Source organism: Salvelinus alpinus, chromosome 7, assembly GCF_045679555.1.
Source record: "Salvelinus alpinus chromosome 7, SLU_Salpinus.1, whole genome shotgun sequence".
Taxonomy (NCBI): Eukaryota; Metazoa; Chordata; class Actinopteri; order Salmoniformes; family Salmonidae; genus Salvelinus; species Salvelinus alpinus.
The window spans coordinates 68,460,555-68,481,472 of NC_092092.1; the positions used below are offsets into that span (position 1 = coordinate 68,460,555).

General features: G+C 48.6%; 1 protein-coding gene across 3 annotated transcripts in view; it reads left to right on the plus strand.

Annotated features, from left to right (window-relative positions):
• The window catches only part of LOC139581513 (fibroblast growth factor receptor-like 1), an 87,526-nt gene that overhangs the window by 58,656 nt on the left and 7,952 nt on the right, over window positions 1-20,918 (plus strand). For all 3 annotated transcript variants that reach the window (XM_071411346.1, XM_071411343.1, XM_071411344.1), the window contains 3 exons: window positions 18,458-18,535; window positions 19,297-19,581; window positions 20,382-20,735. In XM_071411346.1, the coding sequence (XP_071267447.1) occupies window positions 18,458-18,535; window positions 19,297-19,581; window positions 20,382-20,735 (717 nt within the window). The remainder of the gene's footprint in view (window positions 1-18,457; window positions 18,536-19,296; window positions 19,582-20,381; window positions 20,736-20,918) is intronic.

The following is a 20,918-nucleotide window of genomic DNA, read 5'->3' on the forward strand; positions in this document are numbered from 1 at the left end:
TAATGAGGGAACGAGATTGGTGATTTGTCCACTCGTAGACCACATCTCCAACATGGGCCTTCCTCACCAACATGATAGCACAGTGAGAATCTCACATCAACAAAAAGCCTCTCAACATCTAAGCAGATGCCGACCCATCAAAACATGGAAAGCATCTCAACAAGAGCCATCCAATGCAACGAGAAATGAGGTCCCATCCATCCATTCTCACGGGTCGTCCAGCACTCAAACTTCATCAACACTTAAAAACGGAGCGAGTGACGAGGGTTAGCTGAGAGGTGCAGGAAAGAACAAGGTTTTCAGGCCTGTGAATGGGACAAGGGCATTTGTCTGTGATTAGAGCGGTAAGCAGGGAGACATTTCTGTGCTGAAAGGAAAGCTTACAGCTCATTATGTGGTACTGGGGATTAAGATTGTCCACTATTGTTCCCTGAGGGCTTGGCCCACAGAGGGAGGGACTTGTCCTCCTTTGAGTCAGCAGCCACACACTACCCTGAGTTCCCCCACTTTAAAAGGCCCATAATAGGTTCTCTGCAGCGGCTAGGTTGTATGATGAAGGAATCTTTTCTCATTAGAAGTATTTTTTGTTTCCTCTGCTTGGTTTCCTTTGTGATTCCGCAGGGTGATTATCATCCCAACCTCTGCAGTGGTCCAACCTGAATAGAAAAGAAAGAAGTGGAGTGTGGATGGGGGGGAATAGGCATAGCAAAGTAGAGTGTGGATGGGGGGAATAGGCATAGCAAAGTAGAGTGTGGATGGGAATAGACATAGCAAGTGTGGATGGGGGGCAATAGGCATATTATGTGGAGTGTGGATGGGGGGAATTGGCATAGTAAGTGTGGATGGGGGGGAGTTGGCATAGTAAGTGTGGATGGGGGGGAATACGCATAGTAAGTGTGGATGGGGGGGAATACGCATAGTAAGTGTGGATGGGGGGGAATACGCATAGTAAGTGTGGATGGGGGGGAATACGCATAGTAAGTGTGGATGGGGGGGAATACGCATAGTAAGTGTGGATGGGGGGGAACAGGCATAGTAAGTGTGGATGGGGGGGAATACGCATAGTAAGTGTGGATGGGGGGGAATACGCATAGTAAGTGTGGATGGGGGGGAATACGCATAGTAAGTGTGGATGGGGGGGAATACGCATAGTAAGTGTGGATGGGGGGGAATACGCATTGTAAGTGTGGATGGGGGGGAATACGCATAGTAAGTGTGGATGGGGGGGAATACGCATAGTAAGTGTGGATGGGGGGGAATACGCATAGTAAGTGTGGATGGGGGGAATACGCATAGTAAGTGTGGATGGGGGGGAACAGGCATAGTAAGTGTGGATGGGGGGGAATACGCATAGTAAGTGTGGATGGGGGGGAATACGCATAGTAAGTGTGGATGGGGGGGAATACGCATAGTAAGTGTGGATGGGGGGGAATACGCATAGTAAGTGTGGATGGGGGGGAATACGCATAGTAAGTGTGGATGGGGGGGAATTGGCATAGTAAGTGTGGATGGGGGGGAATACGCATAGTAAGTGTGGATGGGGGGGAATACGCATAGTAAGTGTGGATGGGGGGGAATACGCATAGTAAGTGTGGATGGGGGGGAATACGCATAGTAAGTGTGGATGGGGGGGAATACGCATAGTAAGTGTGGATGGGGGGGAATACGCATAGTAAGTGTGGATGGGGGGGAATACGCATTGTAAGTGTGGATGGGGGGGAATACGCATAGTAAGTGTGGATGGGGGGGAATACGCATAGTAAGTGTGGATGGGGGGAATACGCATAGTAAGTGTGGATGGGGGGGAACAGGCATAGTAAGTGTGGATGGGGGGGAATACGCATAGTAAGTGTGGATGGGGGGGAATACGCATAGTAAGTGTGGATGGGGGGAATACGCATAGTAAGTGTGGATGGGGGGGAATACGCATAGTAAGTGTGGATGGGGGGGAATACGCATAGTAAGTGTGGATGGGGGGGAATTGGCATAGTAAGTGTGGATGGGGGGGAATACGCATAGTAAGTGTGGATGGGGGGGAATACGCATAGTAAGTGTGGATGGGGGGGAATACGCATAGTAAGTGTGGATGGGGGGGAATACGCATAGTAAGTGTGGATGGGGGGGAATACGCATAGTAAGTGTGGATGGGGGGGAATACGCATAGTAAATGTGGATGGGGGGGAATACGCATAGTAAGTGTGGATGGGGGGGGAACAGGCATAGTAAGTGTGGATGGGGGGGAATACGCATAGTAAGTGTGGATGGGGGGGAATACGCATAGTAAGTGTGGATGGGGGGGAATACGCATAGTAAGTGTGGATGGGGGGGAATTGGCATAGTAAGTGTGGATGGGGGGGAATACGCATAGTAAGTGTGGATGTGGGGGAATACGCATAGTAAGTGTGGATGGGGGGTAATACGCATAGTAAGTGTGGATGGGGGGGAATACGCATAGTAAGTGTGGATGGGGGGGAACAGGCATAGTAAGTGTGGATGGGGGGGAACAGGCATAGTAAGTGTGGATGGGGGGGAACAGGCATAGTAAGTGTGGATGGGGGGGAATACGCATAGTAAGTGTGGATGGGGGGGAATTGGCATAGTAAGTGTGGATGGGGGGGAATACGCATAGTAAGTGTGGATGGGGGGGAATACGCATAGTAAGTGTGGATGGGGGGGAATACGCATAGTAAGTGTGGATGGGGGGGAATACGCATAGTAAGTGTGGATGGGGGGGAATACGCATAGTAAGTGTGGATGGGGGGGAATACGCATAGTAAGTGTGGATGGGGGGGAATACGCATAGTAAGTGTGGATGGGGGGGAATACGCATAGTAAGTGTGGATGGGGGGGAATACGCATAGTAAGTGTGGATGGGGGGGAATACGCATAGTAAGTGTGGATGGGGGGGAATACGCATAGTAAGTGTGGATGGGGGGGAATACGCATAGTAAGTGTGGATGGGGGGGAATACGTATAGTAAGTGTGGATGGGGGGGAATACGCATAGTAAGTGTGGATGGGGGGGAATACGCATAGTAAGTGTGGATGGGGGGGAATACGCATAGTAAGTGTGGATGGGGGGGAATACGCATAGTAAGTGTGGATGGGGGGGAATACGCATAGTAAGTGTGGATGGGGGGGAATACGCATAGTAAGTGTGGATGGGGGGGAACAGGCATAGTAAGTGTGGATGGGGGGGAACAGGCGTAGTAAGTGTGGATGGGGGGGAATACGCGTAGTAAGTGTGGATGGGGGGGAATACGCGTAGTAAGTGTGGATGGGGGGGAATACGCGTAGTAAGTGTGGATGGGGGGGAATACGCGTAGTAAGTGTGGATGGGGGGGAATACGCATAGTAAGTGTGGATGGGGGGGAATACGCATAGTAAGTGTGGATGGGGGGGAACAGGCATAGTAAGTGTGGATGGGGGGGAATACGCATAGTAAGTGTGGATGGGGGGGAATACGCATAGTAAGTGTGGATGGGGGGAATACGCATAGTAAGTGTGGATGGGGGGGAATACGCATAGTAAGTGTGGATGGGGGGGAATACGCATAGTAAGTGTGGATGGGGGGGAATACGCATAGTAAGTGTGGATGGGGGGGAATACGCATAGTAAGTGTGGATGGGGGGGAATACGCATAGTAAGTGTGGATGGGGGGGAATACGCATAGTAAGTGTGGATGGGGGGGAATACGCATAGTAAGTGTGGATGGGGGGGAATACGCATAGTAAGTGTGGATGGGGGGGAATACGCATAGTAAGTGTGGATGGGGGGGAATACGCATAGTAAGTGTGGATGGGGGGGAACACGCATAGTAAGTGTGGATGGGGGGGAACAGGCATAGTAAGTGTGGATGGGGGGGAATACGCATAGTAAGTGTGGATGGGGGGGAATACGCATAGTAAGTGTGGATGGGGGGGAATACGCATAGTAAGTGTGGATGGGGGGGAATACGCATAGTAAGTGTGGATGGGGGGGAATACGCATAGTAAGTGTGGATGGGGGGGAATACGCATAGTAAGTGTGGATGGGGGGGAATACGCATAGTAAGTGTGGATGGGGGGGAACAGGCATAGTAAGTGTGGATGGGGGGGAATACGCATAGTAAGTGTGGATGGGGGGGAATAGGCATAGTAAGTGTGGATGGGGGGGAACAGGCATAGTAAGTGTGGATGGGGGGGAATACGCATAGTAAGTGTGGATGGGGGGGAATACGCATAGCAAGTGGAGTGTGGATGGGGGGAATTGGCATAGCAAGTGTGGATGGGGGGGAATACGCATAGTAAGTGTGGATGGGGGGGAATACGCATAGTAAGTGTGGATGGGGGGGAACAGGCATAGTAAGTGTGGATGGGGGGGAATACGCATAGTAAGTGTGGATGGGGGGGAATAGGCATAGTAAGTGTGGATGGGGGGGAATACGCATAGTAAGTGTGGATGGGGGGAATACGCATAGTAAGTGTGGATGGGGGGGAATAGGCATAGCAAGTGGAGTGTGGATGGGGGAATAGGCATAGCAAGTGGAGTGTGGATGGGGGGAATAGTTATAGCAAATGGAGTGTGCATAGGGGGCAACAGGCATAGCAAGTGGAGTGTGGAGGGGTGGACTAGGCAGAGCAAGTGTGCATGGGGGCAATAGGTGTAGCAAGTTTAGTGTGGATGGGGACAATAGGCATAGCAAGTGGAGTGTGGATGGGGGGACTAGGCAGAGCAAGTGTGCATGGGGGCAATAGGTGTAGCAAGTTTAGTGTGGATGGGGACAATAGGCATAGCAAGTGGAGTGTGGAGGGGTGGACTAGGCAGAGCAAGTGTGCATGGGGACAATAGGTGTAGCAAGTTTAGTGTGGATGGGGACAATAGGCATAGCAAGTGGAGTGTGGAGGGGTGGAATAGGCAGAGCAAGTTTAGTGTGGATGGGGTTAGTAGGCATAGCATGTGGAGTGTGGATGGGGGGAATAGGCATAGCAAGTGTGGATGGAGGGAATAGGTGTAGCAAGTGGAGTGTGGAGGGGGGAGAATGGGCATAGCAAGTGTGGATAGGGGGGAACAGGCATAGTAAGTGTGGATGGGGGGGAATACGCATAGTAAGTGTGGATGGGGGGGAATACGCATAGTAAGTGTGGATGGGGGGGAATACGCATAGTAAGTGTGGATGGGGGGGAATACGCATAGTAAGTGTGGATGGGGGGGAATACGCATAGTAAGTGTGGATGGGGGGGAATACGCATAGTAAGTGTGGATGGGGGGGAATACGCATAGTAAGTGTGGATGGGGGGGAATACGCATAGTAAGTGTGGATGGGGGGGAATACGCATAGTAAGTGTGGATGGGGGGGAATACGCATAGTAAGTGTGGATGGGGGGGAATACGCATAGTAAGTGTGGATGGGGGGGGAACAGGCATAGTAAGTGTGGATGGGGGGGAATACGCATAGTAAGTGTGGATGGGGGGGAATAGGCATAGTAAGTGTGGATGGGGGGGAACAGGCATAGTAAGTGTGGATGGGGGGGAATACGCATAGTAAGTGTGGATGGGGGGGAATAGGCATAGCAAGTGGAGTGTGGATGGGGGGAATTGGCATAGCAAGTGTGGATGGGGGGGAATACGCATAGTAAGTGTGGATGGGGGGGAATACGCATAGTAAGTGTGGATGGGGGGGAACAGGCATAGAAGTGTGGATGGGGGGGAATACGCATAGTAAGTGTGGATGGGGGGGAATAGGCATAGTAAGTGTGGATGGGGGGGAATACGCATAGTAAGTGTGGATGGGGGGAATACGCATAGTAAGTGTGGATGGGGGGGAATAGGCATAGCAAGTGGAGTGTGGATGGGGGGAATAGTTATAGCAAATGGAGTGTGCATAGGGGGCAACAGGCATAGCAAGTGGAGTGTGGAGGGGTGGACTAGGCAGAGCAAGTGTGCATGGGGGCAATAGGTGTAGCAAGTTTAGTGTGGATGGGGACAATAGGCATAGCAAGTGGAGTGTGGATGGGGGGACTAGGCAGAGCAAGTGTGCATGGGGGCAATAGGTGTAGCAAGTTTAGTGTGGATGGGGACAATAGGCATAGCAAGTGGAGTGTGGAGGGGTGGACTAGGCAGAGCAAGTGTGCATGGGGACAATAGGTGTAGCAAGTTTAGTGTGGATGGGGACAATAGGCATAGCAAGTGGAGTGTGGAGGGGTGGAATAGGCAGAGCAAGTTTAGTGTGGATGGGGTTAGTAGGCATAGCATGTGGAGTGTGGATGGGGGGAATAGGCATGGCAAGTGTGGATGGAGGGAATAGGTGTAGCAAGTGGAGTGTGGAGGGGGGAGAATGGGCATAGCAAGTGTGGATAGGGGGCAATCATTATAGCAAGTGTGGAGGGGGGGCAATAGGCATAGCAAGTGGAGTGTGTATGGGGGGAAATAGGCATAGCTAGTGGAGTGTGGATGGGAGGAATAGGCATTGCAAGTGTGGATGGGGGAATAGGTATAGCAAATGGAGTGTGGATGGGGGGAATAGACATAGCAAGTGGAGTGTGGATAGGGGGAATAGGCATAGCAAGTGTGGATGGGGGGAAATAGGCAGAGCAAGTAGAGTGTGGATGGGGGCAATAGGCAGAGCAAGTGTGGATGGGGGGAATAGGCATAGCAAGTGAAGTGTGGATGGGGGGAATAGGCAGAGCAAGTGTGGATGGGGGGAATAGGCATAGCAAGTGAAGTGTGGATGGGGGGAATAGGCATAGCAAGTGGAGTGTGGATGGGGGGAATAGGCAGAGCAAGTGTGGATGGGGGGAATAGGCATAGCAAGTGAAGTGTGGATGGGGGGAATAGGCAGAGCTAGTGTGGATGGGGGGAATAGGCATAGCAAGTGAAGTGTGGATGGGGGGAATAGGCATAGCAAGTGGAGTGTGGATGGGGGGAATAGGCAGAGCAAGTGTGGATGGGGGGAATAGGCATAGCAAGTGGAGTGTGGATGGGGGGAATAGACATAGCAAGTGGAGTGTGGATGGGAGGAATAGGCATAGCAAGTGTGGATGGGGGGAATAGGTATAGCAAGTGGAGTGGGGGTGGGTGGAATAGGTATAGCATTTGTGGATGGGGGGAATAGGCAGAGCAAATGGAGTGTGGATGGTGGAATAGACATAGCAAGTGAAGTGTGGATGGGGGGAATAGGCATAGCAAGTAGAGTGTGGATGGGGGGAATAGGCAGAGCAAGTGTGGATGGGGGGAATAGGCATAGCAAGTGGAGTGTGGATGGGGGGAATAGACATAGCAAGTGGAGTGTGGATGGGAGGAATAGGCATAGCAAGTGTGGATGGGGGGAATAGGCATAGCAAGTGGAGTGTGGATGGGGGGAATAGGCATAGCAAGTGGAGTGTGGATGGGGGGAATAGGCATAGCATTTGTGGATGGGGGGAATAGGTATAGCAAATGGAGTGTGGATGGTGGAATACGCATAGTAAGTGGAGTGTGGATGGGGGGAATAGACATAGCAAGTGGAGTGTGGATGGGGGGAATAGGTATAGCAAGTGTGAATGGGGGAATAGGCATAGCAAGTGGAGTGTGGATGGGGGGAATAGGCATAGCAAGTGGAGTGTGGATGGGGGGAATAGGCATAGCAAGTGTAGTGTGGATGGGGGGAATAGGCATAGCAAGTGGAGTGTGGATGGGGGGAATAGGCATAGCAAGTGGAGTGTGGATGGGGGGAATAGCCTAGCAAGTGGAGTGTGGATGGGGGGAATAGGCATAGCAAGTGTAGTGTGGATCGTAAAGACATGTTTGAAGAAAGAGTACGTTGCAAACAAAATATTAATTTTGAAGTTTCACAAGCCTTTGTCCAGCAGTTCTGCATAATGTTCATTTTTGGTACTCCTGTGTTTTTGAGAAATGTTTGTCCCTCTAGAATTGCCCAAGAACCACGAGCATCACTTTGATCAGTAATGAGGACGTGACAATGAAGTGTCTGACTTTCCTCTTGTCTGCTATTGTTCATGTGCAGATTCTCCCGATAAATTAATCTTTTAATCTTTTCAATCTTTTTGTCTCCTTTATAAGAGAAGAGAGACTTAAAACAACGATCACGTTCCATTAGAAGGCCAAACAAGATGGAAAACTTGTTTCAGTTAATATGAACTTGTTTCAGTTAATCAGCATGATTTCAGAATTCAGCTACTTTTTATTTCTAATGTTGATATAATGGTCTCCCTTTACCAGGCCGTATCTGGGTATGAGTATAGCTTTGCAATTACCCCTTTTAGTTAGTTTGTTACACAAACATAGGAATCATTCCCCGGCGCCTTGGCTATCAGGCGTCAGTTTGATCAGCAGGACGCTGTGTTGAAAGTGATAGCTTGTGTCAACGGGGATGAAGGCTTGTTTTTACATTCTTCTGACCTGAGCGCATTTCAAAACGTTCTCTATACCCACGTACCATTCACTGTAATCATTCTCAATTCATTTCAACTGCAGACGTTTGCGTTCTTCAGAGATTTACCATAGTTTATGAGGGTATGTCAGCCAGCGTGGCAAAGACATTCTCCTTGAGTGGAAACTCTGTGTTGATGTGGTTTGTAGCTTCCACTGTGTGATTTGTAAGATCTAAGTGATACTCCTTCAGGATGTGCTATACATGTCTGTGAGAGGGATGAAAGCTGTCATATGGTGGAAAGTCAATTAGTTAGGCTTTATAAACATGTTGTACCAAGTCAAGCACAAACCACAAAGTAGAGTTCACTCAGCCCTCATCTCCTCCTCTTAATAATGTATGGAATAGTCGAATGATGTAGAACAGTAAAAAGTATAAGTTAGTGTTTTGCTGTAAACGTTTATTTGTCAAAGGGACACTGTCAGCAGGAACCTCGACACAGTGAAAGATGACAGGTTTTTTTAACCTAAGGCTTCAGTTTTTGGCTGACTGTTGACTTTGTAGTATGGGTTGCATAAGGTAGTCTCACATTCCACAAAGGGTTTTATAGTACAGTGTAGTACAGACTGTTTATCTGTGTTTTGTCCATGCACATAAAATAAGTGTAAACAATCTGTAAAAGTGTTTTGGCAGTGTTTTGGGCTTTTGTTTGTTGTTTGGCAGGCTGCAGTTTGTATCAATATGATTTGTAATAATATCCATGTCCTGTATATTACCCATCTTCTTAACCTTATGTTAGATGTAGGGCGATGTCAATATATGTTCCCTGCTTTTCTGAATTAACTTTCATTTCTCCGTAACAGGAACCTCAAACCTGAACCCCATTGCTTTTACGGAGCCTTTATATGTTGAAATGATTTGGACGGAACTGGAGAGAGGGAGTTCAAAGTGCAAGAGCGGGAGTGTCGGTTTCAAAGGGAGCGTGGGGCGATCAATATGTGAGATATGTTAATTCTGTAAAGCCCCGTCCTGGCCTTGATGTTTGCTAGAGTTACACTGAAGCAGCTGGGATGATGAGCGGGAGAATGGAAGAGAAGAGACAGAGACACACGTCGCAGGCAGCGACCACCTCCGAAGACAACTGTGAATCTCCTAATTTCACTTCCCCTCAGATATGTCTTAGGAGGGCTGCTCTTACAACTCAGAGAATAAAAAGTTAAACTGAACAAAAGCATAGCTAGAGACTAAATGAAATCGAGATAGACCTGTGTGGACATAAGTGTGTCCCTTCCCCATGTGCACTGTCCTCTTTGGTGTTAGTGAGAGGCTCCTGTAAGACAGACAGACAGGCATGTGAGGTGGAATCCAGTCGGTTCCCTCCTTGAAGTGAATCCATGTGGGACCTGCCTGGACAGATCATCCTAATGTGAGGGGGTTGGATCAGTCCATCATCCTAATGTGAGGGGGTTGGATCAGTCCATCATCCTAATGTGAGGGGGTTGGATCAGTCCATCATCCTAATGTGAGGGGGTTGGATCAGTCCATCATCCTAATGTGAGGGGGTTGGATCAGTCCATCATCCTAATGTGAGGGGGTTGGATCAGTCCATCATCCTAATGTGAGGGGGTTGGATCAGTCCATCATCCTAATGTGAGGGGGTTGGATCAGTCCATCATCCTAATTTGGGGGGGTTCAGCGTTCCATTGTATCTTCTCCAGTCCACCCATAAACCCATTTTAGGCAAATATTTGGCTTTCATACGTGACCCTGAGTAAATGAAGTGTTAACATGATATGAAGCAGCCCCTGCACACAGGCATGAGGGAAATGTGCTTTCCAAGTGAGGCAGAAACCAAGGTTTGAACAGTGAACAAAAAAAGTCATTTTAGTACGGATATACACAGAACATGATACTAACTGCAGGTTTCAGAACTTATAAAATGCATCGCACTTGACATTTATGAGCAACTGGATGGACCACTTGTACTCAGATATGTTATTTTAGCGAATGTTGACATTATATTTGTACTTAGTAATGTTCATGCTCCAAGGATCTGTTCTTTATATTCATTTTCAAAATGTTCATCTCAACAATCAACCGCACCATCAATTCCAAATTGTTCAGCAGAGTACGATAGCGTTCCATTACCATTTAAAGATACATTAAAGTAATAGATAGAGAAACTTAACAGTAACCCTGGTATAGCACATTTCAATAGTGAATAGGAATCGGTTTGCAATGTTTCATGACAAAAGATCCATCACATTAAACATTAATCATACTGTGTATTTGAACTATGATAAAGAATAAATCCATCCAAAACCACAAATTCCTATAATTTGGAGTGTTAAATATGTGCAAATAATATTTTTTGTCATTATAATAAGGTTGGTAGCAACATTGTGGAAATCAGTTGCAGCTCAAGTTGACCACAAAAGCCACAATGCAATACCCTCTCTATGGGCTGGCTAGCTAGCTAGCAAACTATCAAACGTAGCTACACAAAATAATACCAAAGTCAATATCAGCATGTGAAGTAGCTAGCTAGCTGTAAAATGGCCTAAACAAACTGCACTATCAGTTTAGGAGTCTACAATCTCACCATGGTCAACCTGCAGATCTATGTGCCTCGCAGAATGGAGTCTGACATTCGCAACGGCCATGCAATGCACCCTGGACTGAAAAGGCAGACGAATAGGAGAAATGTGGTAGACCCTCTGTTAAATTACAAATTTATCTAGGTAGGAGTATAGCAAAAAATATGATCAATGGCTCATTCGAGAGAAGTCAACCTCCCGCGTTATGACATCGGCCAGTATTGACACCTGACATGTATGATAGACGTTTTCGCGATCTAAAATCGTATTCTTATTAACTTCAAGTGTAGTGAGAGCAGCTTTATCGCAATGCAAATACCAGACGAAACTGGAAAGTGTTTAGCCATCTTAACCAGTGGTTCCCTACCTTTATCAGTTACTGTACAACCAACTGAATGTTGCTCTGCCCGGAGTACCACTGAAGTACCCCCTTGTGCATTTTACCAGTAGGTCTATGGTCTCATGAGTCTTCTCAAGTACTCCCTGTGGATAGGCCATGTATCCCCCAGGGGTCCTAGTACGCCTGGTTGGAACCGCTGATCTACACTACTATAGGTGGATTTCTTCCTCTCACTAATACCAGGAGACTGAATGATGCCTAATCAGACATTACCTCCCCCTAGTGGTTATACCTGCTGCTTCTCTCTTCCACACACAGAGCAACCCTCCAACACTGCCAGGTATAGAAACCACAAGCCCAAAGTGGTTCTGACAGGGTATGTCAGGGAGACACTGACCAGTGGCCTAGTTTTACAGAGTATGCACGGCACACCAAAAACAGCTTCCATTCTCTTACCATAAGTGGAACAACAAAAGGATATTTTTCTCCAGAGAATGACAGTCAAGGACAGTGTGTGTGTGCGTCCCAGCTGTGTGTGCTGAACACGGCGGCCCACGGGACTCTGTACACACTGGAACCTGAGGTGCAGCAGGTCCTCTTTCCTTCCCCTCACACAGGTGACCACAGTTAGACTACAGAGCCCGTTGATGGCAGGAGATCAAACCGACGTGAGGAAGTACAGAGCTCTGCTTGGAGTTACAAACACACACACACGTAAGCTGTGTTTTTCTTTTGTCTGAAAGATCGCAGTAGAAATCACTGAAATACTTGTCTGTTAGTGTTGACTTTGAACATAGAGAGCTGAATCTGTTGCTGAACTGCTCGGTTTGTTTCTGAATTTAGAAGGGACATATACTGTGGTGTTTTAGGGGGTTCGAATGACTTCTTATAATAGCAGGTGTTTATCTTGGGGTCCCTAACAGTCTGAGTAAGGAAAAGTGTTAGCTATTGCTTAAGTTCCCATTCCTGACTGAACCACTGCCATGTTGAACTAGACTGGCTCTCAGAATGTTTCTCCAGATACTGATGTAGGTACATCTATGCTTTTTAAATACATTGCATTCTGGACAATGGACTTATCATACGAACATTGCGCTATTTCTTGCTAGTGCTGTAGCTGTTCATTTGTTGACAAACCCCTTAGACATCGACCTACGTGTCAGTTGGCAGCTCCTGGCTGTTGCAGGGGAGCTTCAGAGCAGCTGGGTCCAGACTCATAGGACAGTGGTACTGGGTCCAGACTCATATGACAGTGGTACTGGGTCCAGACTCATAGGACAGTGGTACTGGGTCCAGACTCATAGGACAGTGGTACTGGGTCCAGACTCATATAGAATAGTGGGTCCAGAACAGATAGACCAGGAGTCAGACCAGAAGGCCAGATTGTGGCTAGTTTTGACCCTCGGACTCTCCTGGTGCTGAGGTTCCAGAGAACCCTGGACTGAGGCAGGAAGTCGCGTGGTCCAAGTCGTTCCCCCCTCTGTGCCGGTAATCCCTAAAAGAGAAGAGGAAATGCTTAATGCCGGGTCAGTCCTCTGCTCGACAGAATAAGGCCTCCCTAAATCTGCCCTGCAATTCCTCACCGTGGACCCCTGCCAGAGAGCAAGGCATCCTGGGTAATCGGCACATGCAGATGGATTACCTTATGGAATGGTCTGAAAGCTGGAAACTATTCACAGAACAATTCACAGTTTAAGCATGTTCATATTTGTTCATATAGCTCAGAAATTGCAATGCGTAATCACATTTAGTAAATAGTATTAGTCATAAACGTTGTTGCCTTGGCTCAGTCTAAAATAACTTTCAAAGGAGCAACTATTAGGTGGACAGCTTAGTGAAAAAGAATGTTTAAAAAGATTCACTCTAGTTTCATGTCTCTTTCATGTTGAAGACACTCGCTCTACAAAAAGGGAGATGAAAAGGATTTGTGGAGGGCCTCTGCGAATTGAGTTCTTAGGCAATGCAAGCCAAGCATACATAGTCTGGCCATTAAAACCAATTAAAACTCACCCACTCAGGAAATGTTGTGAAATGTCAACATCTTAATAGCGCCGAATCAGTAATGTTTAATGAACTTTGAAAATGTTAAAAATGTTTGACTGTAAATATCCTCAACAGGTTAATCTGTCGGCCTCTCTGTGTTATTCATTCCTTTGTACGGGTGCAGTGGCACTAGGTAATGTAGTAACGCCACTGCTCGTAAATCTCCCCCTCCGTTTAGAGACAGTCGTTAATACAGACCTGTGTAACAGCACCAAATGGTAATGGTTTCCATAAGCTAGGCCCTGGAATTGTGTAAATCAGATTCTCAAGAGAGCTGGGGGTGAAGGCTGTAGCTAGCATTGCACACTGTCAATCCTCTGGAGCTAAGTCTTTGTGTGTGGAGCTGGAATAACAGTCCCTCTCGGGTTTCACACACTAGTTGCTGCTCAAAAAGCAGAGAAGATGACAGAGTAATTAGCGTGGTTTTGGGGGAAATATTATTTGTTTAGATCTGGGTGTTTAGTTTGGGGTAATATTCTGTCCAACCATTTTATTATCTGGCCTTGTACATCAATCTAAAACATGTTGTTCTGAGGGGTTCAAGCCACAATTGAACTGTGAAGAGTTAGGCTTGGCCAGTGAATAAGAGAGGACAGTAGACACTGACCCACCCACCCTCTCGCTACCAGACTAGACTGTCCAGACTGAGATCCAATGTCTCTGAATAAAAATGACTGAAGGACATGACCCTGTTGGAAAACAGAGGCCTACACTAACACTGGACTCAGGGATTCATATTTCGGAGGACTGAGCACCGGGCCCTCCAGAGCTGCCGCCTAGCTACTCTGCAGACATTAAAACAAATACACTGTGGGGTTACACAAACAGGCCTGTCACAGGGCACCCAGTCAGTGAATGTGTGAAATGTAGCACTCTGTTGTGCCATTTTCCCCAGAAGAAAGGGGAAAGGGAGTTTGTTTTATTGAGAAACCTGACTCCCCTTATACTGCATGTCTTTGTTTGACTTTCTATGAATCAGGAAGAGTTTTTGATGGGCGGGCCGCAACGGGTGAAGGCTGATTTTCTGCAGCCATGCTGTTTGGATATACTGTATATCAGAAGGCTAATGGAGGGTATATTACTGTAATTACTGTAGGACATGGAGGGTATATTACTGTTGTGCATGGAGGGTATATTCATGTACTTACTGTCGAACATGGACTGTATATTACTGTAATTACTGTAGAACATGTTGGGTATATTACTGCAGGACATGGAGGGTATATTGCTGTAATTACTGTAGAACATGGAGGATATTTTACTGTAATTACTGTAGGACATGGAGGGTATTATGGTAATTACTGTAGGACATGTTGGGTATATTATTGTAGGACATGGAGGGTATATTACTGTAGGACATGGAGGGTATATTGCTATAATTACTGTAGAACATGGAGAATATTTTACTGTAATTACTGTAGGACATGGAGGGCATATTACTGTAGGACATGGAGGGTATACTACTGTAATTACTGTAGGATGTGGAGGGTATATTACTGTAATTACTGTAGGACATGGAGGATATATTACTGTAATTACTGTAGGACATGGAGGGTATACTACTGTAATTACTGTAGGATGTGGAGGGTATATTACTGTAATTACTGTCGGACATGGAGTGTATATTACTGTAATTAGCAGTGGCTTCTTCCTTGCTGAGCGGCCTTTGAGGTTATGTCGATATAGGACTCGTTTTACTGTGGATATAGATACTTTTGTACCTGTTTCCTCCGGCATCTTCACAAGATCATTTGCTGTTGTTCTGGGATTGATTTGCACTTTTCGCACCAAAGTACGTTCATCTCTAGGAGACAGAATGCGTCTCCTTCCTGAGCGGTATGACGGCTGCGTGGTCCCATGGTGTTTATACTTGTATATGGGTGTGGTTCTCAATCAGAAGCAGCTGTCTATCGTTGTCTCTGATTGAGAACCATACTTAGGTAGCCTTTTCCCACCTGTGTTTTGTGGGTAGTTGTTTTCTGTCTTTGCGTCTGTACCAGACAGGACTGTTTCATTTCGTTCATTCTCTTTGTTATTTTGTTTAGTGTTCTGTTTTAATAAATTAACATGAACACTTACCACGCTGCGCTTTGGTCCGATGATTCCTCATCTTCAGACGACGAACGTTACAGAACTACCCACCACCAACGGACCAAGCAGAGTGGTATGGAGGAGCAGAGGGTTCAGGACTCCTGGACTTGGGAGGAGATATTGGACGGTAAGGGACCCTGGAGACAGGCTGGGGAATATCACTGCCCAAAAGAAGAACTGGAGGCGGCGAAAGCTGAGCGCGGCGATATGAGGCAAGGCAGCGCAGCAGGCACGAGAGGCAGCCGTGTGCCCGTGTGCCAAATTGTTTGGGGGGGGGGCACACGGGGAGATTGGCAGAGTCAGGCGATAGACCTGAGCCAACTCCCCATGCTTACCAAAAGCAGCGTGATACTGGTCAGGCACCGTGTTATGCGGTTAAGCGCACGGTGTCTCCAGTGTGCGCTCATAGCCCGGAGTGCTATATGCCAGTCCCCCGCAAGTGCCATGCGAGAGTGGGCATCCAACCAGGGCGGATTGTGCCAGCTCAGCGCGTTTGGTCTCCGGTGCGCCGTTTCGGCCCAGGGTATCCTGCGCCGGCTCTGAGTACTGTGTCTCCGGGGCGCTGGGAGGGTGCAGTTCGTTCTATGCCTGCGCTTCGCCCGTGCCGGGCGAAAGTGGGCATTGAGCCTAAGGGAGAGGTGTGAGTGTTAAGCACCAGATCTCCAGTGCTCCCCCACAGCCCGGTTCATCCGGTGCCTCCTCTACGCACCAGGCCTCCTGTAGGTCTCCCCAGCCTGGTGGGCCCTGTGGCAGCCCCACGCACCAGGCTGTCTCTGCGTCTCCTCCCTCCAGAGTCGCTCTCCAGTCCGGACCCTCCAGCGACGCCCTTCAGTCCGGACCCTCCAGCGACGCCCTCCTGTCCGGAGCCGCCAGAGTCGCCCTCCTGTCCGGAGCCGCCAGAGTCGCCCTCCTGTCCGGAGCCGCCAGAGTCGCCCTCCTGTCCGGAGCCGCCAGAGTCGCCCTCCTGTCCGGAGCCGCCAGAGTCGCCCTCCTGTCCGGAGCCGCCAGAGTCGCCCTCCTGTCCGGAGCCGCCAGAGTCGCCCTCCTGTCCGGAGCCGCCAGAGTCGCCCTCCTGTCCGGAGCCGCCAGAGTCGCCCTCCTGTCCGGAGCCGCCAGAGTCGCCCTCCTGTCCGGAGCCGCCAGAGTCGCCCTCCTGTCCGGAGCCGCCAGAGTCGCCCTCCTGTCCGGAGCCGCCAGAGTCGCCCTCCTGTCCGGAGCCGCCAGAGTCGCCCCCCTGTCCGGAGCCGCCAGAGTCGCCCCCCTGTCCGGGGCCTGCTGCGAGGGTCCCCAGTCTGGGGTCGGCGGCGAGGGTCCCCGCTCCAGAGGCGCCACCTAAGTGGGCCAAGCCTAAGGTGGAGCGGGGTCCACGTCCCGCACCAGAGCCGCCACCACGGATAGATGCCCACCCAGACCCTCCCCTGTAGGTTTAGGTTTTGCGGCCGGAGTCCGCACCTTTGGGGGGGGGTACTGTCACGCCCTGACCTTAGAGATCCTTTTTATGTCTCTATTTTGGTTTGGTCAGGGCGTGAGTTGGGGTGGGCATTCTATGTTTTGTGTTCTATGTTTTCTATTTCTGTGTGTTTGGCCGGGTGTGGTTCTCAATCAGAGGCAGCTGTCTATCGTTGTCTCTGATTGAGAACCATACTTAGGTAGCCTTTTCCCACCTGTGTTTTGTGGGTAGTTGTTTTGTGTCTGTACCAGACAGGACTGTTTCGTTTCGTTCATTCTCTTTGTTATTTTGTTTAGTGTTCTGTTTTAATAAATTAACAGGAACACTTACCACGCTGCGCTTTGGTCCGATGATTCCTCATCTTCAGACGACGAACGTTACACTCCCCCTCTTTCTCTTTCCTCTTCCTCTCATTTCCTATATTCTCTTCTCTTCCTCTCTCTTCCTATCCTCTTCCTCTCTCCTCTTCCTCTCATAACCTATTTTCTCTTCCTCTCTCTTCCTCTCTTCTTCCTCTCTCCTCGTCCTCTTTCTCTCCTTTCTTCTCTTCCTCCTCCTCTTCCTCTCTACTTTTCCTCTCCTCTCTTCTCCCCTTCCTCTCTCCTCTTTCTCCCTTCTTTCCCTCTCTTCCTCCACTCCCCTCCTCTCTTCTATTCCCCACACCTTTTCACCTCTTCCTCTCCCCTCCTCTCCTCTCTTTTGGAGGCCCAGTACTGTAAGAGTGCTTAACCATGTATTCTTTGAGATCAAACTGTCCTGCCGCCGGCTTCAAAGAACTGCCAGCTCTGAACATGCCGGTCATGTGTTGGAGTTGGAGGGAGGAGCAGGGGAGAGCGTGGTGTAAGCAGAATACCATCCAGCAACTCAGGTTACCAGTTCGTCAGATACAACCATCCAGCACTGCACAAAAAGAGCCAACAGGATGCTGTCTTCATTTTCTTCTATTTGCATTTAAAATATATTCTCAGTCCAAATGGCTGAATTCAAAGACGTTGGCTCCAAATCAATGCATGTGGCACCCGCAGGTGGTCCAAGACTGTTCTTGGCTCGCTCTTTTCACAAGCATCAGATTTTTCTTCAGCGCAGGCCAGCCAGGCCAATATTAGCACATATAGCCACTGAGAATAGATCAGTCACTTATCAGTTTTGACAAGTTGGCATTGGTTTACCCAGTCCTACCTGATGTAACGTCTGATTCTTGCATCTCTGATGAACGGCTCCTCAGAATATGTCCACATCTTGAAGTGGTTTCATGACGTTCAGTATGGCCGATCTGTTTAGCATTGACTCATCATTGTTAGTCCATCACTCTGTGTCTCCTGGAGTGAGGAGGGGGGTGGCAGAACAAAGCCTTGAGCAGGACCAGTCACAGAGATGATCTGTGGTCTTCATCATCCCATGTTACTTCAGGCTGGATTCTGGTTCTGGCCTAATCCCACTACTACATCCACAGAGACATTAGAGCATATTGGATCACTGCTAGAGCTGTGAATTATAAAACTGTTTTATCACTGGGAGGATGTTATTTCCCACTGACACTGATGCTATGCTAACTCTATCTGTCTGTCTGTCTCTCTCTTTCTGTAGAGGACGCCAGCACTGGGAGGGACGGAGCAGGAACAGCAGGAGACCCAGAATACCCCACTGACCTCTCAGGGAAACTGGGTAAGACACTGAGCACTGTCTCCCTCTCTCTGACGTTTATCTCTGGTTTCATCTGACCCTAGATCATTTAGAAAACAGGGCATTGTCTTAGTGATGGGTATGGTGTGGCCCAGTCTCTAGAGGGGGGGGGGTGTAGTTCTAGTGTGTCTGGCCACACCTGGCACCACTCTGCCCTGTGTGTGCTGCCCTGCCCCCCCCCCCCCCCCCCCCCCCCTCACCAGCAGGGTGCTGTTTGCTTGGGTAATTACCTCTGTCAGGCCAGAGAGCAGGCTATTTGAATGAAGTGTGATTGGGGAAATATTCCATCCTCTCCCCTCTGTCTCTGTTGGCTGCCCCCTTTGACCAGTCGTATCAAACTGGAGTCCACTATTGTATTTTCTTTTCTCATGTTGACCCTGCCTCGACACAGTTCAGATACAACTGCTGAGTGAAACTTTAAAGGGGAAAGTGTTGGTTTTGTCAACGTGACCCTTGGCGGGTTATGTTATGCTGAATAGTGCCGCCACACTAGAAATACTGTTTGACCCCAAATGGAAGCCCCACAACATACCCTTAATATTTATTTGTTCAGTGTTAGAAAAATAACGTTGTCAAACAAACATACTCAACCTTAATTATTTTCAAAGTCCTCCAGCCTGATTCATTGCGATATTTAATAGCTGTCTGGTGTGCATTGTGCATACCATTATAAACTGATCCTGTGAAGTTTATCCTTTTTCTCAACAACACTATTTCGTAAACAACCCTTTCTTTGATCGCAGTCCGACCACGCTTCACGCAGCCAGCCAAGATGAGGAAGCGCGTAATCGCCCGGCCGGTGGGCAGCTCAGTACGGCTGAAGTGCACGGCCAGTGGGAACCCTCGTCCGGACATCATGTGGCTGAAGGACAACAAGCCGCTGACCCCTGAGGAGGTGGGCGAGGGCCGTAAGAAGAAGTGGACCCTGAGTCTGAAGAATCTGACCCCTGAGAACAGCGGGAAGTACACCTGCCATGTCTCCAACCGGGCTGGAGAGATCAACGCCACATACAAAGTGGAAGTTATCCGTAAGTTTGGTCACTTACTTACAGTATAGATGTATTGTTTTTTGGTTGATTTATAAGCTTGGGTCATTGTTGAAGTTTGATTAGCATTGAGGGTAAGGGGGATACCTAGTCAGTTGTACAACTGAATGCCTTCAACTGAAATGTGTCTTCTGCTTTTAACCCAACCCCTCTGAATCAGAGAGGCTGCCTCAATCGACATCCACATCTTCAGCGCCCGGGGAACAGTGGGTTAACTGCCTTGCTCAGGGGCAGAATGACAGATTTTTACCTTGTCAGCTCGGGGATTCGATCCAGCAACCTTTCGGTTACTGGCCCAACACTCTAACCACTAGGCTACCATCTAGGGTTAGAGTAGGGTATTAATACAGGGGGTTGAGTTTGAAGGTTGGGTACTAACTCTAGTTTACTGGTCAGATTGGTTTATAGTTGAGTTTTGAGGATGGGTTTTGGGTTTAGGTAGGTAATGGTTGGTTGAGTGTTGTGAGGTTGGGTTAATCCTGGGCTGATGTGGTATGGTGAGCCTCAGCCTCCCTCTCTCTCTCCTCTTGACCATCTGCTTAGCATTATATCCCAGCTGTGTGCTGACTACAAAAACACATGTTTCTACCAAACCCAGAAGCGGAGAGGAGGAAGCGAATAAAACTTGTGCTTGCTTGTGTCAAATGTGGCATTTTCTCCCTCAACCTCAGCCTATTCTAGCCGCAGCACAGAGAACGAGAGGAAAGTGCTGAACATGGCAATAACTTTTCTGTTAATTTGAATAGTATGAATACGCTCTATAAATTTTTTCCCCGTTATAGAGCGGACAAATTCCAAGCCTATCCTGACCGGCACCCATCCGGTGAACACCACGGTGGACTACGGCGGTACCACCTCATTCCAGTGTAAGGTCCGCAGTGACGTCAAGCCGGTGATTCAGTGGCTGAAGAGGGTGGAGCCGGGGGACGAGAACAAGTACAACTCCACCATCGAGGTGGGCGACCATGGCTTCGTGGTGCTGCCCACGGGAGAGGTGTGGTCCAGGCCAGACGGCTCCTACCTCAACAAGCTGCTCATCACCCGGGCCAAGGAGGAGGACGCTGGGATGTACATCTGTCTGGGTGCCAACACCATGGGTTACAGCTTCCGCAGTGCTTACCTCACTGTCCTGCCAGGTGAGTGGAACACCCTGTTACAACTATATAACACCGTGCTTAACCATAACATCCGGTTACAACCATATTATAACACCCTGTTTAACCATAACACCCTGTTACAACTATATTATAACACCCTGTTTAACCATAACACCCTGTTACAACTATATAACACCGTGCTTAACCATAACATCCGGTTAC